The sequence below is a fragment of the Vanessa atalanta genome, chromosome 4 (assembly GCF_905147765.1).
Source record: "Vanessa atalanta chromosome 4, ilVanAtal1.2, whole genome shotgun sequence".
Classification (NCBI taxonomy): domain Eukaryota; kingdom Metazoa; phylum Arthropoda; class Insecta; order Lepidoptera; family Nymphalidae; genus Vanessa; species Vanessa atalanta.
Genome location: NC_061874.1, coordinates 5,082,619 through 5,107,606, shown reverse-complemented (window position 1 = coordinate 5,107,606; position 24,988 = coordinate 5,082,619). Strand labels below are relative to the sequence as shown.

At 32.1% G+C, this 24,988-nt stretch overlaps 2 protein-coding genes across 2 annotated transcripts; one reads left to right on the top strand and one right to left on the bottom strand.

The window, feature by feature from the left end:
• Positions 1 to 225: 225 nt before the first annotated feature.
• Positions 226 to 11,966, bottom strand: LOC125077585. Its single transcript, XM_047689540.1, has 15 exons — positions 11,591 to 11,966; positions 9,280 to 9,386; positions 8,599 to 8,743; positions 8,313 to 8,390; positions 7,768 to 7,887; positions 6,554 to 6,715; positions 5,768 to 5,929; positions 5,410 to 5,553; positions 4,620 to 4,946; positions 4,258 to 4,409; positions 3,407 to 3,627; positions 2,936 to 3,216; positions 2,333 to 2,446; positions 1,846 to 2,008; positions 226 to 1,590 (listed from the first exon to the last, which is right to left on the bottom strand). Exons 1-15 carry the CDS (start codon positions 11,672 to 11,674, stop codon positions 869 to 871), a joined length of 2,982 nt encoding a protein of 993 aa, XP_047545496.1. The 5' UTR covers positions 11,675 to 11,966; the 3' UTR covers positions 226 to 868.
• A 284-nt stretch (positions 11,967 to 12,250) lies between these two features.
• LOC125077586 (lipoyl synthase, mitochondrial) lies at positions 12,251 to 17,203 on the top strand. The gene is made up of 8 exons (XM_047689541.1): positions 12,251 to 12,514; positions 12,973 to 13,165; positions 13,621 to 13,754; positions 13,824 to 13,980; positions 14,141 to 14,198; positions 14,634 to 14,786; positions 15,266 to 15,387; positions 16,410 to 17,203. Exons 1-8 carry the CDS (start codon positions 12,473 to 12,475, stop codon positions 16,643 to 16,645), a joined length of 1,095 nt encoding a protein of 364 aa, XP_047545497.1. The 5' UTR covers positions 12,251 to 12,472; the 3' UTR covers positions 16,646 to 17,203.
• Positions 17,204 to 24,988: the final 7,785 nt, after the last annotated feature.

The window sequence follows — 24,988 nt, the reverse complement described above, 5'->3', positions numbered from 1 at the left end:
ATGAAGGTTTATAGAGAAGGTATATAGAAGCTGTATACGTTTTTTTGTTCGAAATAATTTAAAGTCCTCTAACTGTTTTTATTTTAATTAAATAAAACTATTTAAAAGTTGAAATATTTGAAGTAAAATCCTTCACGAACAGCAGAAACACTTAATAATATTACAAATAAATTGATCGAAATTAATTTATTAAAAAAAAAAAAAATTAGCTTAAAAAAAGTTATTTGATTATGCGACTTTATTAATACACATTTAAAATTTTTCTACATAAATATAACGTTAAGCGGTGGTTATTCGATATATTTTTACACTATTTACATACAAGCATATATTATTATATATGCTTGTCAAATGAATAAGTCTTGTATAAAATTTGTGCTGAGTTTATTCACATTGTGAATGATATTAGTAGGCGACGCTGACGTCATAGAACAACGAGGACTCATTGCAAGGTATTCCAAATAAGTCAGACATACGTAATAAAAAAAAAAATCTTTAGTGATTAGAGTTAGTATTATATTGCGTCTTTATTATAGATAATGTAAGAATTAACAATGTCACGAGTCGTATTAATGTCAGTTAATTTAAATGATACCAACAACAATAATATACTTGACATTTAGTTGTAAATTTTATATCTAATTACGGCTGGTTACTAACGTATCCAAATAATCGCTTTACATATAAGTATTTGGCCTCAATATTAAGTAACGCTATCACAGATGCATTAGGTAGCACATATACCGACATTATTTAACACCAACACACTTATAAAAACTAATCCGGGATCATGTTATAAAACTAATAAAATTCACTAAGTGGTCCGTTAATCGACCGGTCGAAAACCAGTTCTCTTCCAAAACTTTTTTCATACAGCTGGTATATTGTAGAAGGCAGATAGCTTCTCGAAAAATCCATTTTCAAGACCTTCCCCGTGTATTTCTGCTCTTGGTTCTCGACCCACTTCTCTTTCGAGGTTCCTGATGTCGCTCAAGGACACCACATTGGTAACTATTGGTCCGCTGTACTCTTTGCTCTTTTCGATCTGTGTATAAACTTGCATCTTGCCGTCCGTATTCTCTCTGCTATAGTTCCTTTCTTCCGTTTCGCAGATCGGTTGGCTTTTGATTGCCCTCAAAGTAGCCAGCTCTCTTTCGTCCGATCTTTCTTGTAATCTTGAAGAAATTTCCGGATATTCCTTATGATTAATGAATACTTCTTTAAATTTGTATGGATCCTGCCTCGTGTCGAAGATTTCTTCGTTGAACTGTCCATCTGTTCGATTTTGTACTGTTACGTTAGGCGCTTTCTTTGGCGATTTTTTGGGAGTTTTAGGGGGCTTTTTATCTAGTAAGCTTTTTAAAATCGGTAATCTATTTTCCGTTTTTTTCTGATCGATTTTGGGCAGTTTCGATTCGACTTTTAATTCGTTTACTTTGGTATTGGGGGTTTTCTTATCTTTTGTTTCTTTAACCTTTTTCTGTTCTTCCGTTTTAACACGTACTTTTTCATGAATATGCATGTGACGTTGTAAATCGTATGACACTCGGAAACATTTTTCGCAGTGCGTACATTTGTAGGGCTTACTCCCTGTAAATAAAAATAAATAAACACTCGAATGACATTTGATGAGAATATTAGGAACGATTTAAAATTAGGCCAAGTTACTTAGGATTGTCTAACTTCGAGTTTATAGAAATAGTTATTGTAATTTTAGTCTTAATTTTATCTAGACACGCGGTAGCGTGTCATCCAAGTTCTTAATAATACAGTATCCATCATCAGATTACTAGTTTTCAAAGGTTTATAAATGGTAAATGAATAAAATTAATGTTATTGTCATACCCGTGTGAGTTCGCATGTGACTCAGCCGATAGGAAGACGCTCGGAAGGATTTGTTGCAATACTCGCACTTATAGTTCTTCTCGCCTGTATGTATACGCCTGTGTACGTTAAGCGAATAACGCCGGGCGAACTCTTTACCACAGAATTCACATTTGAAGTGTTTCTGAAAATATGTTAATGTTGTTAGTTGTTGTATGTACTTTTAACTTAAGTTATAAATAATATATTAAATTGCAAGAGGAATTTTGAACAAGTTTTAAACTTGTATTGAAAATGTGTCCTAAGTTTAAAAGTTAAGTTACGTTCTTGTGATATTTATCTAGAAAAGCAATTGTTGTGATTTAACTATAAACTGTTTAATACAATGTCGTATATCTGTTTAAAATAAAACAGTTCATGTCTGTATGTTCATAAAAAATCTTTAAATAATAATTTAAGAGATCAAGAATAGAATAGAGAAATGATAGCTAATCCCCGTGGCTCCCACCTTGTCGGAGTGCAGCGAGGCTTTGTGGTACTTGAGGTCCCCCCACTGGCGGAACTCCCGGCCGCACTCGTCGCACTTGCACGGCCGGTCGTCGTTGTGCACGCGCTTGTGTATCTGCGGACCACGATATGATTATGAGAAACGTACTTTCGTCTCAACTCTAATATATTCTACTAGTTGTCGCCCGCGGCTTCACTCGCGTTTTAGGTGTCATGTTTTTGTGAAAAAAGTAGCCTATGTCCTTCCTTGAAGTTCAAATTTGCTTCATACCAAATTTCATCAAATTCTGTTCATTAGTTTGGTAGTGAAAGACCGACGAACAGACAGACAGACAAATTTACTTTCACATTTATAATATTATATAGTATTTATAAATACTATGTTAAGCAATTTTTTCATATACTGGTAAGATTTATTCTGGTATTAGTGAAGTTTGCATCGTGAGACATTGTTAATTGCTTATTTTTGTGGAATTAGAATTCTACGATTACTTCAGTGATAAGATTTAAAATAATATTTAGTGGAAAGTATTGTACGAGATGAGACCGAAAAAACCGTGTGACATCTACAATGGATCAAATTACATATGTTATACGTATTTACCTTTAAAGCGTGAACGGTGTAGAAGCTCTTCCCGCACTCCCGACACACTTGCTGCTTCTCGCTGTGCATCAGCGTATGATACAGCAGACTGTTGCGATGCTGGAACACCCGCCCGCACTGGATACATTCGAAAGTCTTGGTGCTCTTCTTCTTCTCCTGCTTAGGGTCCGGCGGCGACTCGTCTTTGACATGTGACGGAGGCTGCAACTCCGGCGTGGAGGTCTGGTCGGGGAAGCTCTCCGGCGGCTCCTCGGTTTCAAACATGGGTTGGAGCATTTCCTCTGTGGAGGCAAATTTAGATAATTTCCTAAGCGTCCAAGGTGTCTTTTACTTTAATAGAGCTCGGAAACTATTAGGTCATCATCTACTTTAAATATCTCAACAGGAATCAAACAAAAAAAAGCGAGGCGAGCTCGATCATTCGGACGCGCTGGAGGGGGATCCAGGAACAAAAGAACGTCGTCTCCCTACCGTTTTTGTTCTCCGGCGGGCGGTGTGCGACGACGCCGGGCGAGGGCACGAGCGCCACGCTGCCCGTGGCCTGTATGGCGACGCTGGCCAGCGAGGGGGGCGCGGGGGGCGCGGGCTCGCTCGCGGCGCAGTAGCCCGCGCCGCCGCACGCGCCGCCACACGCGCCGCCGCACGCGCACAGCGGGGACGCGGCGCCGGCGCCCTGCCCGTTGCGCATGTACCTACACGCATACCGATATTCAATTATACCCAAAGATAAACTATCAGTGGGACATCGCCTTTGAAGTTTTGCGAAATAACGATTTCCGTTATTACCGCAGGGTTGTCACATTTATTTATGAATTTTAATACGTAGTCTGTCTCGTATTTGTTTATTGGTAGTACATGCATACTCTATTCCAACCATAACAAGAAAAAAGGCAAATAAACAACATTTGACAAAAAGTTAACGCGATATCATCGGTTGAGAGTTCGATTAATCTATTTGATATTCACTAAGGATTTGCGAAAAAATGGCGTATGAAATATGGAAATAACTAGTTAAGTATAATAGTGTTGTATTATAAATAAAAATATATTGATTACAAACTCTTAGTAGTACAACACAACAGTTACTAGCAAATTGTATGAAATACGTAAATCTTAGGTTTGTTTATCTTTTTTCCTACTTCCATTGGAATACATATAAATACGTCAAACTACACGTTCGTTGTCCCACTGGTAGTTTTTATTTTTAAATATCTTAAACACATCAATGTCACACATCACATGAAGGTAATTATTGGCTACACAATATAATCTTAGACATAAGATAATTTCCAAGGAATATAAAGTGTACGTAGGTGACTAACCAGTGGCGCACGTGCTCTTGGTGCACGTGTCCGTTCTCCACGGTGAGGTGCGGCAACAGCGCCTGCTCGTACTGCTCGCCGCTCTCCTCCACCGCCACGTGTATCCCCTCCATCAGATCTTCTGGCTCGCTGAATTCCCCCATATCTTCTAGCTGTTGTAAAAAAATAGAAAAATGTCATGTCTAATGTCAAATGCATACTAAAAATTATGTCTGATAGTGATAATTATAAATACGTAGCCGGGGATGTTGCTTTTTTTGCTTATTAAAAGAATTAAGATGAAATTACAACAATTATTAATGTTTCAAGGTAAATAATTAGGGAGTTATTTATTATTCAGCATAACCTCAACGAAATCTTACCTTTTGATTAGAATGGGCCTCTTTAATATGAGCTTCACACTGTTTCTGTTTTCTAAACGATTTATTACACTTTGTACAGAAATACTCTAATTTATCCAACGAGTCGTAGAGATCCGCTTTCTCGACTTCAGGCACTTCCTTGTCCATGCTGGCTACGGAGTATTGGACTTTGTTGCTCGTATAATTGAGCGTTTTATCGCTTGTCGTATAAAGTATATGTTTGTCTATGGACTGGTACATTGTCTTTGGCACGCTTCCTTCTAGAGACAATTCGACAATAGAATCCGGTAGGGTCGCCACGTTGTCTACGATACAAGTGTTTGTCATCTGTGCAAAAAATAAACAGTGATTAATATTATTTAATTGTGTAATTATTACTAGGTACACACTTTGCTTCCAATTATTTTGAGATAGGATTTATCATGGAAGTATTTTATAAAATATTATAACAAAAGGAAAATACTTGACGTCTTATAAATGCCTTCTATGTGACGGTTTAATAATCAACACCTTATTCTAAATTCTAATTCGTAGAATGATTCTTACAGATATTTTAATATCCACTTTGTGACATTTTAAAAAAGGTACAGACTATAAGGTTGTGTTAAAATAGTTCCCAGCCAAAATCTTTTAAGTCTTGCAAAGTCTGAATATGTATGTAATTTGGTATTATCTTGGTTAAAGGCGGACCTTATCTCTTGCTCTAGTCCGAATGCTTTATCTTAAATGTTTGAATCGCATTAATTATTTACAGTATAGTGATAGAATAAATTTAAATTTATAATTTTACCTTGTCTATGCCTAGATCAGGTACAGGATTCTCTATGATAATGGTAGCGTGGGGCTCATAATGTTGTTTGAGATGTTGATAAAATTTCAATTGCTCTTCACCATAGAACTCTCCGCACAATTGACAGATGAACATCGCACGCATCTGAGAAACATAATGTCTGTAATGTGAATAGATATAATATATATTCGAGTTATCTTAGATCAGAAAGTAGTTAAAGGACAATAAAATAAAATTAAACAAAGGTATGAATACAAATCGCAAACAATATCGAGATATACAAGTATGAATAAATATCATATTTTTATAGAGATAAGAGTTAATCACTCAATGAAATAGTCATGTTTTGATTGTATACCTCATGCGTCACGTGCGGTACGTGAGGCATATGCGGCACGTGCGACACGTGTGACACGTGGGGGACATGCGTGACGTGCGAGTGCGACGTGACGGTTGCGAATGTGTCGGGCAAGATCTCCTCCTGCTGGCCCTCTCCTCCGCAATTTATCACCACTATGTCCTGCAATGGAAGAATAAGACACAATGCACATTAATGTCGTTTCATATCTAAAATGGCGTAGCGGAGCAGACACATTTTTTTCTGTATTGCCTATTGCTGTTGGCTCGACTGGTATAGACAGCGTCACCTGTCAGAAGGCCGAGTACTGAGACTCAGGCGAGAAAAGAGGAGTGAGACGAACGTCCTGCGAGAACGCACCTCGTCTTAGGGCGTCGTTGGGGTGGCGAGGCGCGGGGCGACTCGTGCAGCGGCGGGACGTCGAGAGCGCCGAGGTGACGATGAACGGCAGACACAACAAAAACAACTACAATTAATATTGAACGATATTCTCACTAACACTGGATCGCTGTATGATCAAACGTGTGCCATACTCATTGGCACGTGGAAAACATTCCAATGATATGTGCCTGAGTGAATACGCCGAACTAAGATTCGCTAGATATGCATATAGATAGTGTAAAGAGTAAGTATTTTACTAGTTATGTTGTAAATATGAATCTTGTATGCGCTTCGAACAATCCATCGATATATTTATCGATAAACGGCGCACTGCATAGGCGCATCCCTAGCGCATCGAACATCTTGCGGATACCCAATATATTTAACAATAGGTTAAAAAAATACCTGTTGAGGCGTACTGCTTCCATTTGTTCGTTTCAACTTCCTCGATATCCTCTTCTTGTGTGGAAGACTTTTCTTGCTTTGTTGCTTGTTTTGCGCCGGGGAGGCTCCGGCTCCGATATCTAGAACCGGACCGTCTTGGTCCGTCAGAATACCACTATCGTCCTGGAAATCACATAGACAACGTAAAGACACAATTTATTGTAATAAAAATAATCTTTTAAATGAGCTTGAAACATATTTAATATGTAATTTTTTTCGATACTATTTATCAAAATCAAAACACCTTAGTCAAAGTCAAGTCAAAGTCAAAAATCTTTATTCAATATAGAAGTGTTTGCACTTGCTTATTGATTGTCAAAAATCTACCACCGGTTCGGAATTTAGCACCTCGGACCTGAGAAGAACCGGCGAAAGAAACTCAGCGGGATATATTTTTTTTTCATTTTTTTTAACCATTTTCCATGTAGGTACAATGATAAGTATATATTAGTTGTTTGAAACAGCCTGGAGGCGATCATTTCATTCCCAAGGTGTGCAGTCAACTAAAAAGTCATTAGTGTTGTAATATCCTTTAGCACACAAACGCTCTTTAACGACTCTTTTGAATTTTATAATTGAATAATTTTGAACGTTTTCTGGGATCCTGTTGTAAAAACGTATACATTGCCCCAAAAAAGAGTTACTAACCCTGTGTAATCGGGTACTTGGAGTAACAAGTTTATTCTTGTTCCTAGTGTTAATAGAATGTATGTCACAATTTCTGGGAAAATCATTTATGTTTTTGCGTACATACATAACATTATCAAAAACAAATTGAGAAGCGACAGTCATTATTTTAATTTCTTTAAATTTACCTCTTAACGAATCTTTTGGGACCAGGTTATAAATTGCACGAATAGCCCTCTTCTGCAGTACAATTTCAAAGTTACAATTCTTAATTATGTTAAATAAGGTATTCTATTGTTTTATTAAGTCAAGAGATGAGATGGTCCAATGAATCTTAATTGAAGCTTGATATTTCAAACCCAGGTCAATACTGTGGGACCCGCATCTGATGGATGAAATTCTGTCACATGTAGCCAATCAACTAGGATTGAAGAAGAGTTTTTTTTTATCAAAAGAAGAAGAAACTTTTGCCCAGTTGTGGGACATTTTTTTTTTATCCCAGATTTAAAGGTTATTTGAACGTGTCAGAAATTAGCTGATTAGCTTACCTTTAAAGCATTTTTATTTTTATGGAACCAATCTGTGTCTGGACATCTTTTCATGTCTTGCAGAGGTGGTAAGGTCGGCAGAGGTGGTACTTGCACCACTATTGTATCAGATTGTTGATCCTATAAAATAAACAGGAATTAATAATGAAATCACGAAATAAAAAATCATCAAGAAAATTTCTCATACTCCACCTTTATCAGGTTTATCATTGGATGGTGGAGACACCATCCAAAGACATTACAAAGAAAACTTCTCATATATTAATACAGCTATTAAAACAATTTGGTTAGAATAAGACTTCCAATTAACCTACTATAACAATCAATTCCAGAAAACCTATTATAAAAACGATTACTTACTTTATCATCAAAAACATCTAAACAAAACTTTAGATTGAATTTTAAATGTTTGCAAGTAATTAACCTACTTGAATTGTTATTTAATTCAATACCTACACTGTTAACGCAAATCGAGGCAGTATTAAAATTGAAAAACTATTATTGAGACTTGTTAATATCTGTGCGAATTGGTAAATACATCTTACCAGCTGTTGTCCATTAAACAATCTCATTGGCGTATCTAGAATCACAGATGGATCCACATCACTCCTTACGGAAGGCACCTGAAAATATTTTATTGATTTTTAAGTCTAATGAAACCTTTGTTAGGAGTTTACTATTTATTTAGTTTGAAGATATAAAATAATATACAATTCAAAAGCCACGGGAGTATAAACACCGATATTATATTCAGATTGTTTAAATCAAACAATTTTTGAACAAAAAATGTTCTGAATAATGAACAAAAATAGTTAATAAAAATATATTTACTTTATGATGATTAGGATGTGTCTGATGATGGGAAGCGCGAGAATGTTGTGCAAGGTGTGCCACTAGAGCTGCCAGTCTACCTTCAGGGTCCAAGAGTTCTTCCACCCATGGACCATCTCCAACTTGCTCGCCCACTGATACTTGCCTGAGAATATCATTAGGTTTGTTTAACATGCCATTCATAAATTTTTTGTAAGTATTTAGTTACAAAGTTTATTATGTATATTTTTGATATTTAACTAACTCAAGTCACTCAACTTGACATGGGTAAATTAAGGGTATAATATGATATCATATTACATATTTTTTAGATAATAAGTTAATATAAAGAAGTTTGAGAAACAAGATCATTAAAAATATCCATAGATAATAAAACACTTGGAAAGTAGTTAACAATATAAAAAAAAAGTACTGTCCCATTCTTATGAAGAGAAATAGCTTTCCTGTATAAGATGCTGATTTACATTTATGTCAATATTTTAGGGATTCAATTCATACTTATTACTTAATATAAATTGTTCATGTTTGTTTTACCATATTGACACAATTGTTCTAGTTCTACGATAATTTGTCTCTTTCAAATAAGCTTTATATTTCTAATATTTATAAATATAGCTTAAAATTAAAAATTAAGGAGCAAAGCATACAAAAATTGTACTTAGTTATAAAAAAATCACATACCTGCACATTTGGGACGGAAAGTTTTGTGGGTGCATGACGGTAACCACTCGACCACCTCCATCATCTTGTACATTGAGAGCCAAGGAGTTAGCATCGACATGGACGGACTATAAAATGAAAAATTGCATATTGTCATTACTTATTATATAACCAATAAATAATAATAAAGATAATTTTTATTGCATTAGTAGGTAGCGGGGCAAATGAGCCCCCACATGGTAAGTGGTCACCATTGCTCATATGCACTGGCACCCTTTGAAGATTTAACTATTTCTTACATACGTAATGCACCACCAACCTTGGGAATTGAGATGTTAGGTCTACCTCTAAGTGAATAAAAACTATGTATAGGCCACAAAATGACATAATGGACCAGGCTATAATTTTCAAGACTGGTCTATACCATGACATCTAAGCAGGTAATTTACTTGGTGAGATATCTATGGTCGCCCTGTATTAGATATTTAACAATAATCCTAATTGAGAATTTGGGGAGAACACAAATGAATCTGTATGCTATGAACATTTTATTTCCAAATTTTCTTTATCAATAACACTAAATCAATAGCTAACAAACAAAAAAAAATAGTGATAAAATAGAAGAGAAATAGGGACAGAATGTATCATCATAGGCTATTTAAAAATTATCTATATCTATTCTGCTCAACAACTTTTTATGTTTTGGCTAACCATTGATTGGATCAGATGATGTTCCAATTTTATTTAGATTTCCATGATTATTTAAATATATGTATATATTTGATTTTTTGTATTTGTAAAGCATTGCAATGCATATTAAAGAGACATTTTAGAAAAACATAGAATAATATTTACAACTTAAGTAGTCAAAATAAAATAATGTAATGTATGTAAATAATTTCTGTAAATGATTATGCGAGCTGTTTAGACAATTAAAATAAATAAACAATCTTTCAATATGTAATAAGCTTTCAATCTACATAAACACTACTGAGTTTTCACAATTCATTTCATGCTAGTTCATGAAAAAAATTCTGATATAGACATAATTATTAATGTTGTAATTTTTAGTAACTATCAAATTGTTGAAACATATGGCAGAAAAAAGCTTAAAGCCTTTTTCATAAGGAGAACAATAAGGAGAAATCTTTGCAGTTGAACATTTAAAGGCTGTTAGTATCTAATGAGATTAACAGGATACTGTATCAACATTTTAGTAATTTAGTTTTATGTTACTTATATGTAATTAATATTATATAACTTCTTTGAAAAACAACAAATACTAACTCTACTTTAAAAATAATGTATGAATATTAAAGAGTTAAAATATTATTAATTGCAAAAGGAAAATTAATAAAATATTTAAACAATGTGAAGAAACATAAATGTTGTAACATACTTTCCTCTTTATTATTTTTAGAATAATAGCAATGAGTAGTCAAACAACAATTATAAAATCACATTCTGAAATTCTTGTTAACAATAATACAAAAAATATTGCAGTCAAATTAATTTGATTTTATTATTATTTTTTGTTTAACTATTTATTTACTGTAATTAAGCAATAAGCTGACTATATAAGTATACAGTTTGTTGATTACTTGAAACTTATACAAATAATAGTATTTTCTATTACCATCAATCTGCAAGCCAAATGAAAATTATTTGATGAGCTAGTTTTGTAAGGGTCAAGGAGTATTTTATAATGTGTCAAATGTTTTGCTTTATATGTAGTAATCTACACCTACAAAGATTATTCTCTCATAAAATAATATAATTTATATTTTTAACTTCATTTAATGTGGAGCAAACGTGAAATAAATTAGTATGTAAAAGATAATCTGTTTTTATTTTTATACAATCTATAGACCTGATTATATGAGTCAAATCGAAGTGTATCTTTATTTTAAAAGTATTATGAGCACAGCCATAAAATATCATATCATAAATTAACTTGTTATTTTTTTATTAAAATATACTAGCTGTGATTGATTAAATTATGATGAAAATAGTTATTTTACTTTAATTTTAACATATTCATGATCTTTATCAATAAATAGATTTTTTATGTAAATAGATAAGGCTATCTGATTATGTATCCTTGGTTTATCTTGCTTCCATAAGTAACATATTCAAACATTAAGATAAAAATCTAAATACAATAAAATAAAAAGTTGAATACCATAAATATGGAAATGTGTAAAACAAAGAACGCTGAGTTAATTAATGAATTCAATCTAAAGTTATGTCAGTTTTGTACATAGTTTAAATCAAAGGCAATTGGTTAATTACCATAATGAAAACAATTCGCTTGAAATATTATTTTTTTTACCTCCGGTGTTTGTTGTGAATTGATGTAATGCGTGACCGCTTCGTCCATTTTATCCTCTAAAAGATGTGATTCCACGTTTCTCATGTTGAAATATTATATCAACAATTGTTTTAATTTCACATTTCAATAATTCACATATCACAACTTGGTTAGGTTCATTCAACACTGAACACTGACAGCTGTTGCTCACAATCAAGGTCACTAAATGTATAATATTGTTATTTTGATAAGCTGTTTTCTTAATACTAGTTCTTGAAGTGGTTAATGGTGGCTCAATAGAGCGTTATTTAAGAAATGTACTCCAATGAATAATAAAGTTGTTACATTATAATTAAGCTTGTGATTCCCACACAAAGCAGCAATAAAAATGTAGATTGTGTACAATATTCATATTGATAATATTAGATCAGGCAACATCTATTAGAGAATTATGAGGGTGTTGCTATAATGATAAGTGAATATCTGTTGTGTAAAAATATTTTTGGACGAAACGTTTACATCTGTTGCCGGTACATATAATAAATATTTTATGGCTAGTATTACTATCGGTTTTCTATAAAATGTTTGCCAAAAAATAAAATAAAAACGCATTTGTGTAGCACTGACCTAATTCAACAGCTGATGCAGTTTGACGTATTTATGTATTTTTTAAGGGCAGTGTGACTGTTGTGTCATTTTAATTTGACGTCTTAATTCTAATAATATTTGATTTCATATTGATAATAAATTAAAGACAGAATGTCTTACGTTGACTTGTGAACTCGTGTTTAGTACTTGACTGGGTTAATCAGTCAGAATTATATATCTTGCGCGTAGGGTCCTGCACTGTTCTTATTTAACTGAATCTCACTTCTCAGATTTTATCTAAAAAAAAATACAAAAATGTTAAGAAAGTCTCTAAATTTAGTGCCAAGACGTCACGAGGTAATTACGATTTATATATTTGTTTAAATATCATGCGTTAATAGTCTTACGGTAGAAATAATTTGAACTAATATTTCATCATTATGGTTTTGATAAAGTAATGATAATATTTGATTTTTTTGTTGATTCTTTGCATTAAAAATAAAGTATAAAACCATAGTAATAAAGATAGTTATTTTTAGTCACAAAAATTGGTTATAATTATATGAAAAAACAGTTAACAATTAGGATTATTTTAGAGATATAGATTTAAATTATCATATTAAATTTTAATTTTTTATCACATAAGGCTGCTTTGTATAATATACAACACTTTGTTTCCCCAAAATTGTGTAGTTAAATGCTAAAATCAACTTGATATAAATACCATGAAAATTGTCAGAAATCCTATTTTTCTAATTGGGAGGTCTTTCAAATATCATATATTGTAATCCATATTTATTTAAATTGTATTTTAGGTGCAACAATATGCATACTCCAGTAAGCTGGATACAATAAGAGAGAAGTTGAGAGAAGGGCCTGGCTTAGGAGATTTCATATCTGAGGATAGACCCAAGAACTGGGATGACTATGAAGGGAAATTGAAAAGAGAGAAGGGAGAATCTGAAAGATTGCGGCTGCCACCTTGGCTGAAGACATCCATACCTACCGGTTTGTGCATTAGAATAATAATTTTATCAACATTATGTTTATCTTCTTAGATTATAATCTATCATCTTAATTTATGCTAAATAAAATTCATTGAAATGAAAAAAGAAACAATATTTTTTTTGTAAAAAATATTTGGTTTCTTTTGTCTTTAAATTTTTTATATAATTAGGTGGTAGGGATTTTTGTGTTGTGATATTCTACTGCCAAGCAGCAATACTCAGTACTATTGTAGTCTGGTTTTGAGGGTGAGTGAGCCAGTGTAACTACTGGCACAAAAGACGATGTAATATCTATAGGGATTGGTGATATTGACCTTGAGACACCTTGAACATGATTTAAGCATTAGACTGCTGGTTTTAATGGGGGATTATATATCTTATATGAATTTATAAGGAGAATACATATGAAAATAGGCATACAATCAAACCAATAATATTACTGAACTATAATTACAGGTTCTAAATTCAGTGCTATTAAAGAACAATTACGAAGCCTTAAACTGAGCACAGTCTGTGAAGAAGCGAGGTGTCCTAACATTGGAGAATGTTGGAGCGGCGGCAAACATGGCACATCAACAGCAACTATTATGGTTATTTTTTATTTTAAACAATTTGCATTTTATTGGTGACCAGTGTTTTACAATTGTTATTTATTGCAGCTTATGGGTGACACCTGCACTCGTGGCTGTATGTTTTGCTCAGTTAAAACATCTAGAGCTCCACCTCCTTTGGACCCAGACGAACCAAGGAATACTGCTAAAGCAATATACGAATGGGGCCTTGGCTATATCGTGCTTACTTCGGTTGATAGAGATGGTAAATTTTTTTCTAATTTTAATTGATTTGCTTCCCAATACAACTTCCCAGTACAATCATTAATGTTTTTTTTATTATTAACTTATATGTTTATCTGTAATGTGTTGTTAAAATATTAAAAGATAGTGGTGTTTTAAACTTTGTACTATATTGTTTTTAGACTTGCCTGATGGAGGTTCATGTCATATTGCTGAAACTGTTAAAGAAATTAAGAGGCAGTAAGTGTTTTGTATATTTATACGATTTTTTTTATTAACGTCAGTACAACATAATAGAATAGCGGCACCTTACTTAGTAAGTGAATTATATACTTGCCTTTAACAATCCATAGAGGTTGTTGGAGCCAAGTACTCCTTTATTGAATGCATGCACATTCAAGCGTGTTGGCAGCTAATCGATGTAAGTCTATCAAATACTTCCCTAGTATTTTAAATACTGTATCAATCTTAAATAATTATCATCTTCCTTGTATTCCTGTTGCTCCATCTGTACTGATAACTCACATTATATTGTTTTTGCAGTGCATTTGTGGTAATTATGGTCTTTATAAATTAATATGAATTAAATCTTTTTTTATGTGTTACAAAAAAACTTGCAATTTTAATATCAGTTTTTCCAAATAAACCTTGCTATACTCTTTGTTTTTTTTTTAGAAATCAAGAAATCCTTGTAGAATGTCTAGTACCAGATTTTCGTGGGAACCGCGACAGTATAGGAACAATAGCGAATTGTGGTTTGGACGTGTTTGCTCATAATATCGAGACAGTGGAACGACTGACTCCCTTTGTGAGAGACAAACGAGCCGGGTATGTTATACTTAAAAAGAAATATTAATTGTTGCGTAAAAATAAATGAACGTTTTTTTTTTTTAATTAAACCTTAAAATAAACATATTCGGTTGAGAAACAATCCTTTTAAACATACAACACACAATATTTGACAACTCTATTTGTAAAAGTGTGTACGTCAAATTTTTTTATCGAATATTTACTTTTTTTTTTAATTACGTTTTTATATTAATTGGTTTTATTTTTATAAAATGACATAATCATGAATACCTAGCTTGGTTCAATAAATAATTTATCATAGTATAAGTTTGTAGTATATTGTGATTATTTAGAAAAAAATATATCACAATAATAATTAAATATTAAAAGTCTTCACTGTAGTACACTAGTAGTGTTAATATATATGAGTATATTTTAAATGATGCAGTAAATGTGTTATTTTAATTTACAAAATGATTCCATACATTTTCATTTCGTTACATATATTATTATTACAGTTATAGACAGACCCTCAAGGTCTTAGAGACGGCGAAGGAAATAAATCCAGATCTGATAACCAAATCCTCCATAATGTTGGGCCTCGGCGAAACGGACCAACAGGTGGAACAAACAATGAAAGGTCAGTGAAATATAAGGAGATATTTGTCCGTCGGTATATTTTAGGGATCTATAATGTATGCCGATGGTTAACTGCAACAATTCCCTCTGCAATTACGCGTTTAGAAGTTTATCTGACACCGTATCTGTAATTATAATTAACTTGATAACTATTTGCCGTTTTTGTGTTCTTGTTCATTTGTTTTTTCTTAGTTTTAATTATTATTTATCATTAAGAATGTATGTATTTGATTCTTTGATATGACATCTTTTATTTTTTTTTTTTTTTTAACATTAACAACCTGTAAATTTCCCACTGCTAGGCTAAGGCCTCTTCTCCCTTTTGGGGAGATGGTATTTATTATTAGCTTTGAAAAATTATTGTTAATAAATCCCGTTCCATTATTTACCGGCGAATCTTTGACAATCTTCTAAATATTATTATACAAAATACTAATGAATCAAAATTCAGCTGAATTTCTTTTTAAGTTATACTTAGGAGTATCAGAGCCATAACCCACCTATAGTTGATTCCAACCACAAGATGAAAAAACGAACAAGTCGTTAAGTAAAATAGTGTTATATTATAAGTAAAGATGTATTAATCAAGAACTATTTGTAATGTACAATATAGCTCAACTATTAGCAATACGACCACGGGTTCGATTCCTGGCTGAGTCGATGTAGAAAAAGTTCATTAGTTTTCTATGTTGTCTTGGGTCTGGGTGTTTGTGGTACCGTCGTTACTTCTGATATTCCATAACACAAGTGCTTTAGCTACTTACATTGGGGTCAGAGTAATGTGATGTTGTCCAATATTTATTTAATTTATATATGTATAAATATGTAATAGAACAGACTATACGTGACAAGACGTGGCGCCAAAAACCTATATAGAAAATTAAGCGAACTGCCGTGTATTGTAGCGTTGGATATGCCGCGTTTATGGGTTATGGCAACAAGCTCTATGTAATAATGTTGTATTACATTAGTTTGTCGGTGTGACGTTAATTTTTTTAAGTTTAATTTTATATCCGTTTTCAGATCTCAGGGCAGTAGGAGTAGATTGTGTTACACTCGGCCAATACATGCAACCAACGAAACGTCACCTCAAAGTACACGAATACGTCACACCAGCTAAATTCAAGGAGTGGGAGGAACTCGGCAACAAACTGGGCTTCCTGTACACAGCCAGCGGACCCCTAGTGAGGTCCTCGTACAGAGCTGGAGAGTTCTTTATATCCAGCCTTTTAAGAGATAGAAAAGCAAAGAGTATTTGACCGGAGGATCATTAGACGTTTGTAAAATTTATAAAAAAGTGTAAATAGATTTAGTTGTATATAACTTTGTATAAAGTTTAACCATTTCAAAATAGTTGGATGAAATAAATATTTAAAAAAATAATATCTTTTTTATTAGGAGTAAGAAGAGAGGCCACTGATTGAATTACCTTGTGACCAGTTGTCAGCCCTTCTGCTCGTAGTTATTTTGTAGTAATGAAATTTCTTCAATTCACCCAAACACTAGCATTTTAAATGTCACAGCTGGACATAAGTTTTTCTTAATTGGCGTCAACAAGTTAGGTGAATTCTGCTCTTTCTGGTTTAATGTTTTTAGTAAGTCAGCAGTGTTCTCTGCACTTTTACCGATTCGTGGATTACATTTGAGTGTATAACAGCTATATAATAATGTATTCTTATAGCCCTTGTGCTCATGATTCATTAGTTAGTGTGTTGCATAACCCCGAAAAGCCATGTATCGTGGCTTCTTCACAAAACGTTTTTGACAAACAAATGTAGTATTTTAATTAAAATAAAAGTTTTTTGCTTATAGTGAGACACTCATCGGACTATTTTTAATCTGTTCAACATTTATACAATTTGTAGTAGATGTATTTTAAAAGGTTTGTTGAAGTACAATTAAAAAAAAAAGAAGATTACAAACGTAATTACAGAAGAATTAGGAAGATTACAGATTACAAATGTAATTTTATAATATTTATTTTGAATACCATCTTGTTTGTATTATTTTTTTATATTTAATTAATGTGCAGATACTAATGATATTTTATTAAAAGCAATAAAATTATTTGTTCAATAATTGTGTGTATAATTTAAAAACCATTTAGATCGACTTTAATGATCTACGGTTATAGAATATTCGTGTAATAAAATTCATATAAGTTGACAATATTATGGAATTTAATAATTTCATTATTAATAATTTATACTTTCGACCGTGACCCTGAATATTAGTACAGTCGTCAAAGTTATCGCTCTTATAATATACATACTGGTTATATTAACTTCATTTTGTCACTTAAGTTAAGAGATATTTTGTGGATTAACCAATAAATAAATGAATTAAAAAAACGTTTTAAATCAAGACAAAAAAATATATACGCCGTTATTTTTTCTTCAATTGCTACTTGCTTAATATAAAGAAATTATTTATTATTAATGGCTTTATTATGGGGCGCATAAGTCACCCTGGACATGATATATGAGTATATGTATAATGTATATAGGTTGCGAGAGCCAGGTTTCCAGCCATTGGTGAGTAATAATAATAATGTTCACGTTGCTTTTTTCTTAAGTCTGAGAATAGTTCTACGGAAGCAAGCGAGGTACCGCAGGGGAGTGGGGATGCTTCTCCGAATACGCGAAATGATCTTAGCCTCTGCAAAGGACGGCTATTGCAAGGGTTGGTCTCGCATTTTGAATACCCTAAAAAGAAGTTGCTAATAATTAGTTTTACGCTTAATTAAAATATGACCTCACAAGAGGTTACCAGCCTTAAGATTACTTTTTAATTGCAGTTAATTTCTTACTATTTATAAATTGAAAGTAGTTATATAAATGATAATTAATTTGCTTTATTAAAATTAGAATATATACCTAAAAATACTTGAAAAATCTGCAGCGCTAATGGCTTGACTTATGAGAATGCGTCTTACCTAATCATGTCGTTACTTGTAATTTTGTAAACTTTATACTATACTATTCATTTACTAACCACCGGGGTAACACAATGGTCGGCTATTTTAGTGGTAACGCGCACGACTGCGCTTTTAACGGGAGCGAAATAACCAACACCCCGCCTTGAATACCTAACATGCACTAATTCACCCCGTGACTTGTATTGTATTGTAACTGATACACGTTACGTTTAGTTTAGATATGGCAATTTTTTTTTATTTTTGAAATATTATTTACTTTCGTATACGAAAGATTTAGCAATTATTGTAATTATCAGTAATCCAATATTTGCCGAATGTCCACATCTTAAGTTCCTGTGTTGTTTTTAGAAGGTTATATTATCTGTTCGTGTGTGCATGTGTGTATGTTTTATAATTACTTACAAAATTAAGTATATACTTAATTTTGGGTCGGTCGGTCTTAATAAAAAAAAGGAATGCCATACATTGTATGAATGGTAAATAATGTACAAAACACGCTACATAGTTAAAGATGTCCATTTGTCTGATATTTTTCGGATATTAATCTGCCGTTCAAATAATAGGTGTAATGTTATCCAATGGAAATACGGCTGTAACACTTACTATGATTTACTTTATATTAGCTATACTGTAACTGTACTATTGTAAAACTTAATGCTTTTCTACTATTTAAAAATACGTATATTTTTGTCCAAATTAGATTTCTATGTAGACTAACTTATTAAAAAAAACTTTATAATATAATACAAAACACACGTTACAGCACTATGCAATCGAGAAAGTCATTTAAAAATATATAACAAATTCAAAATTCAAAAGATTTTTTATAAACAAAACAAATCGGTACTTTTTTATAGACTACCGCATCCGTTTTGTTATGCTGGCTGTACATTATCTCACTGTGAAGATGCACGTATGGTCAGCAAACGGCTTGTGTTAGTTTTTCGTGCGGGCTTTTTGCGCGTCCGTGCGTAAACATCGCGAGGCTAAGATTACTGACTTTGTAGATAAGGAATGATAATATATAGAATGTTTTGTGGAATACATGGAAACCATATATTGTATATACATGACGTGAATTATGTTCTGATTAATCGTTGTAATTATAATGAAGTAGTGAATTTAGTTATTATATGCAAAATTAAGGAAAAAAAAATATTATCTGTAAGCCCATTCATAACAAACAAATATAATATCACATGATATTTGTTACTGTAAATTTTAATGACGATTTCGTAGATCGATTTTAATAAGTGTTTTTGTAAGAGGTTACCTACCAAGGCGGGCTTGTATACAGCCCCATCTTCAAGTATTCTATATTATTATTTTCAATTACCTATATGGAACGGGTGTAAATAGATACAAATTGAAAGTCTAGAAGACTAATTGCCTGCAAGAAGTTAAATTAATCATTTTGAAATTTTTATGTTTATTATTCGTACTTGAGCCTCTCTTCGTATGTACGTTAATATAAAAGCGTAAATGTGGGATTAGTATTAGGTATTTATTGAATATTCTTGACGATAAATCGTTTTAACAATATTTTATATATTGAAGTTACAGGTTTGAATTATGCCTAGGGGACCAAGCTTCGCAGGATTATAGTATTTTTTTTTGTAAAAGGTACCATTATTTTGCGAATTTTACTTGTAGATAAAATTAAAAACAAAAACGTATACAAAATTCAAGCCGTTAGAATCGTTTCCGAGTTACGGGATTAAGATTTGAACTTGTTTCTTATTACATTTGCATTAGTTATTACATCAAATAATTCATTCATTGCCACCATATTAATATAGAAAATTAGAAGAAAGTTTCATAAATAAAAACCTTATAATATCCTTTGAAATATTTCAAAATCTTTTATTTTTAAATCGGTTATATTTCAAACAATCTACTCGTCGAACCCGACACTCATGGCGAGGTTCCCACGCGTCATCAAGTATGCTGATGCGGAGTATTCGCGACATGGATCTAGTCTTTGCTATGGTGAAATTTTACCAAATAGTTTGTCTCAAATGAAGTTGCTATCTGACTGCTTACTACTTTTAAATTTATAAATTATTTGTAATTATTACAATTTTGCTCCGCTGTATCAAATAGAAAGTATTTGTCTCGGTAGCCAGTGTTAAATACGAGTCGCAATTATATAATATATTTTTAATACTAAAATAAATATAAAAAAAAATCTAGCTTAAGGATCTTTGGTATTTCAAATTTATATGCGAAACTGCAGTTGTCTGGATTCGGGGAACTGGTGATGAGCTACGAATTCATTCAAGGCTTCCATTGTCTATAATAGATAACATACTATAATAGATATATATACTAGTACTATATAGTGGACAAGTGTGTGCATAAACATGAGAGCTTTCTCCATTCACACACTTTTATAATTCGATGGTATGGACAAATACAACACGAACGGAAGCAGTTCCGGCGCAGGATCAATAGTTTTACGTACTCACGAGGCCAGGGCGTTGGATAAACACTGCTACCTTCCAAGCTCTCGGCTGCTATTGAGAATTTCTTGGCAGAAAGAAAAAAGACCTTAGAATCTGTAGTCTTATAATAATAAGAAGTTAATTTTAGGGAACTCATATAAGTTCTACTTGACTTAGTAAAATCAAAATATATTTTTCCTAATTAAAATATGTTATCTAACTATTTGAATTAATTAATTTAAATTATTCGGTTTTAAAAAGTTTTGGCATTTATGCTCAATAACTATAAGAGCTAAAAAGTAAAAAAAAAATCGCAATTAAAAAAAAAAATTAGTTAAAGTTGTAAAACATTTGTAAAACGGGTATTAAAATCTGTAAATAATTTATAAAAAAGTTATGTCACTTCAGTTCTAAGGTAGAACCCTAATAACCCTAATAATCTAATAAAACAATTAATAAATGTACTTAGTGGTAATAAGCGAAGATAATTTAAATATTTTTAGTAATACCGAAAGTAGTCAAATTTGTACCCAAGAAAATATAACAAAATTAAATAATTTTTACGACAAATAAGGAAACGTTTACTCCGAAAAAAATTACAGCGCCGTTATTCTGTATGTCAAATGTGTTCCGATTTTTACCACAGAAAATAGAATTGCTTTTATTTATATTTTAATTAGTTAGAAAATATGGCAGCATAAATAAATATTTCGCATGATTCTAACTAATAATTATAATCAAAATTTATGACAGATTTCAAAGCTACGTCACCAGGCTTGGGTGAAGATTGGCAAGTTAAACGATAAGGTTTCTTTAAAGACAGTCATGTTATACAATTAATACTTATATCAACACAATTTATTAACTTTGAATTTTTTTTAATAGCAATATTTTGTTAAATAAATAAAAATAAAACTATTAATAACGCATTCTAATCATATACTCGTACAAGATAGGTATAGAATATAATAACAATAAATGTAAGATTTACGTATAAATTGTAAGTAAGGTACGCAACAAGTATAACATTGTCGATACAAATTTTATCCTCTACCAATTTTTATTACAGTAGTTCATACTTATCACAATTCCAGTACATATTTGAATTTTACAAGAGCTTCGCTGTGAATTCAAAAATACGTCCACACTCTGCTTTCCAATGTACTGTATTCATAAATGCAAAATACAAAACGATGTATCGAAAATCTTAAAATTTCTTAGAACAGAAGAATGCCAATATAATGCATTTCGTTTGTCCCATTTATTTATTGAAAATAGGTAGTCAGACAGGCAGAAGGGCTTATATCTGATGGTATATGGTCACCACTGCTCTCATACATTGCCCCAGTAAGAAATGTAACTAATAACCTTAACTTAATTCGTCAATGCATAACCAACCTTGAGAGCTAAGCCTTTTTTATGTTTTATATATTGTACACTGGCTTACCCAACATTGAATCCGGAACACAATGACACTTCGTATTGGTGTTTGATGGTAGAATATGTCATGAGTGGATAGGTAACCTCACATACGGCTTCGCCCAAAACCCATTATGGCACCAAGTACCTGAAAATATATCTAAAAGAAATTTATAATAAAAATTCGTATCGCGGTAGTGGTGTAATTTTAACCTCAAAATTCAATACAAATAATTTGAGTATTTCTCAAAATGTTATGCAGTTGCCTGATTTAATTACGACTTCGTTAATGAATATAATTTTTACACTCACCTTACTAAAGAATTTTTAATTGCATTTCCTTCTTGGTGGGTATTTTTTTTTTCAGTCTTCCATTTGCTGGGGCGAAACTGAAATCTATTTTAAAATATAATACGCTTTTATTTTTGGAAAATTCCGCGAGTGGCTCTGGGGAGAGAAAGCTAATTTCAATTTCATTTAGTTCTGGCGCGATTCCATGCACCGGTCAAAGAATATGCTTGATAAATTTAAACAGAACTGAATGGAGTGTATTAAATTGAAAATGAAACTTTTTCAAAAAAAATGTTTATTTTTTGAAATAGTGGTGATGATTATTTTGAAGTCCTAGCCAATTTTATCATGCTGTTTTAGACGGATTTTATTGTAGTATACAAGAGTATGCCTGAACATAGGCGTATTGTCATTCATGAAACTCATAGTTTGGATAATACTGTACAATGACACGCTCGGGGAGGACTCAATTGCACGAACAATTTTCTCAGGCATGGGCGTGCAACACTGTTAGTTTTTATTATTATACTATGTAACAATATGCTATAATGTATTTATTAATAAGTGAATGTAAAAATCAAAAACAAAAATGTATTTAATTTTCCGTCATAATTATAAAATGATAAGCAGAACTCATATAATTCAAAAAATTACACATAGTTTAAGTATTTAATTTGTATTGTTTTTAAAACATAATTACTGCAATTGGCAGAGTAAAGGTGAAGCGATGTCATTTAGTCTATGACTAGTGAGTACCGCTGGCGCTACTCTTGGGAGCGTTTGGGTTCTGTAGGCAGGCAGATTACACCCTGTCTGAGCTGCACTACGCAATTCCATTCGAAAGGATTCCGCATTTTTATCGCTCTCTCTCGATGCCTTCACTATAAAATTGGCTTTAAATCGACCAAAGGATTTATGTCACAATCGTTTCATTACTCGTCTCCGTCTGTGCTTTAAGCGTTCTGTCTTAATATGTAGAATACGCTATGTTTGGGGATTACATATGTACATTTTTATTTTCTTGTCGAAATTAGTAGTATTCGTATAAAACTTATATAAATTGTTGTAATTAAAGTCAGAGTGAAATATAAAAACGTTCATAATGAGTATTATATAAATTCAAAAAAATTAAGTAATGTGTGTGTGTAATTAGTAGAAAAGTTGACCGTGTAGCTGACTTCGGAGAAGTTAACTAAATATTTCACCTCATAATTAACGTAAATAGTTATATTTTATAATATTTTATTCGATCTAAATAAAATAACATAGTCAAAAGATACTATTGTTTTAAGAACATTGTCGTTATTCTACTAATGCGTTTAAATAGTACAAAACATATAGTTTAAGGATAACTAATGAACTCGTCCATTTTTCCAGCTAAATTACATTTTGATACTGATAAAATACTATTAAATTTTATTTATTTTTCCTATATTCATAAAATAATAGGTAATTTGGAATAATACGTCTCGTTCTTAAGGTATTTCACCTTAACATATTCAGTCAGCTCGCGTGCAGAATAATTAGGATTAAAGGCCTTATTTAACAGATAACTAGAATTAAATAACAAATTTTAAATGCAGATTAGTTATAACATTCTTTCTATTAAATTTTGTCGATTCAAAGCATATTCAGTTGTTGAAATTAAATACTCAAATCTATATCAGGTACCTTTGACCGATTAAAAGATACTTTTCGAAAACAATGAAATACACCTTTTTATAATTACAATATAAACGCATAAACATGAAGTACGTAATAACAATACCAGCTAAATAAATGTATTTTAAATTCTAAACGAGTATAATTGCATCTAAAATTGACTATACCGAAATGTTTAATTATAATCAAACTTTGTTTTCGAATAACATTCTAGCTGTCAAATATTTCCCACTTTTAAGAATTGCTTTCGTAAGTCCGATTACGGTGCAAGTGCAAATAATTTTAAGGAGAATGTACATGTTTATACTTAAATATGTTAACTATTAAAATAATAAGAATATAGCTAAATATCTAAGTATTATAAACAAAAACACGAACAGAAGAAAGATTCGAAATAAGAATTCAAGATAAGTTTTATCGTAATGTTTTATAGTTGAGACGAAAATATAAATAAGTCACACAGCTAAACAAAGTGAATTTTATGAATCTTATTTATAAACAAGACCAGACATGATACGTACTATTGGTTATGCCATAGGGGGCAAAAGAGCAGGGGGCTCACCTGATAGAAAATGACTACCACCGCCCATGGACATCTGCAACACCGGGGGGCTTGCAGGTGCGTTGCCGGCCTTTAATAAAGGAGTACGATTCAGTATGTTACTTTTCATTATTAAGGTATAATGTTACTTCGCGGGTTATAATTGTCTAATGTTGTTGTTAAATGTTTGTGTAGGCTCCTTTATTTTTTACCCACCTCGTTAGAAGTTGATTAGAGAGCGACAACAGCGCGGCTCGGAGCCAAACTTCTGATTATCCGCTTATAGGAGCGCAACTTTTTAAAGTAA

Excerpts from the sequence above, each read along its gene's own strand:
- LOC125077585 (XM_047689540.1), bottom strand. The coding sequence starts at position 11,674 with ATGAGAAACGTGGAATCACATCTTTTAGAGGATAAAATGGACGAAGCG. Across the intron at positions 4,410-4,619 it reads AGGCCCATTCTAATCAAAAG|CTAGAAGATATGGGGGAATT; the intron begins GTAAGATTTCGT and ends TTTTTACAACAG. Across the intron at positions 1,591-1,845 it reads TCACATGCGAACTCACACGG|GGAGTAAGCCCTACAAATGT; the intron begins GTATGACAATAA and ends TTTTATTTACAG.
- LOC125077586 (XM_047689541.1), top strand. The coding sequence starts at position 12,473 with ATGTTAAGAAAGTCTCTAAATTTAGTGCCAAGACGTCACGAG. Across the intron at positions 12,515-12,972 it reads TAGTGCCAAGACGTCACGAG|GTGCAACAATATGCATACTC; the intron begins GTAATTACGATT and ends ATTGTATTTTAG. Across the intron at positions 13,981-14,140 it reads TACTTCGGTTGATAGAGATG|ACTTGCCTGATGGAGGTTCA; the intron begins GTAAATTTTTTT and ends TATTGTTTTTAG.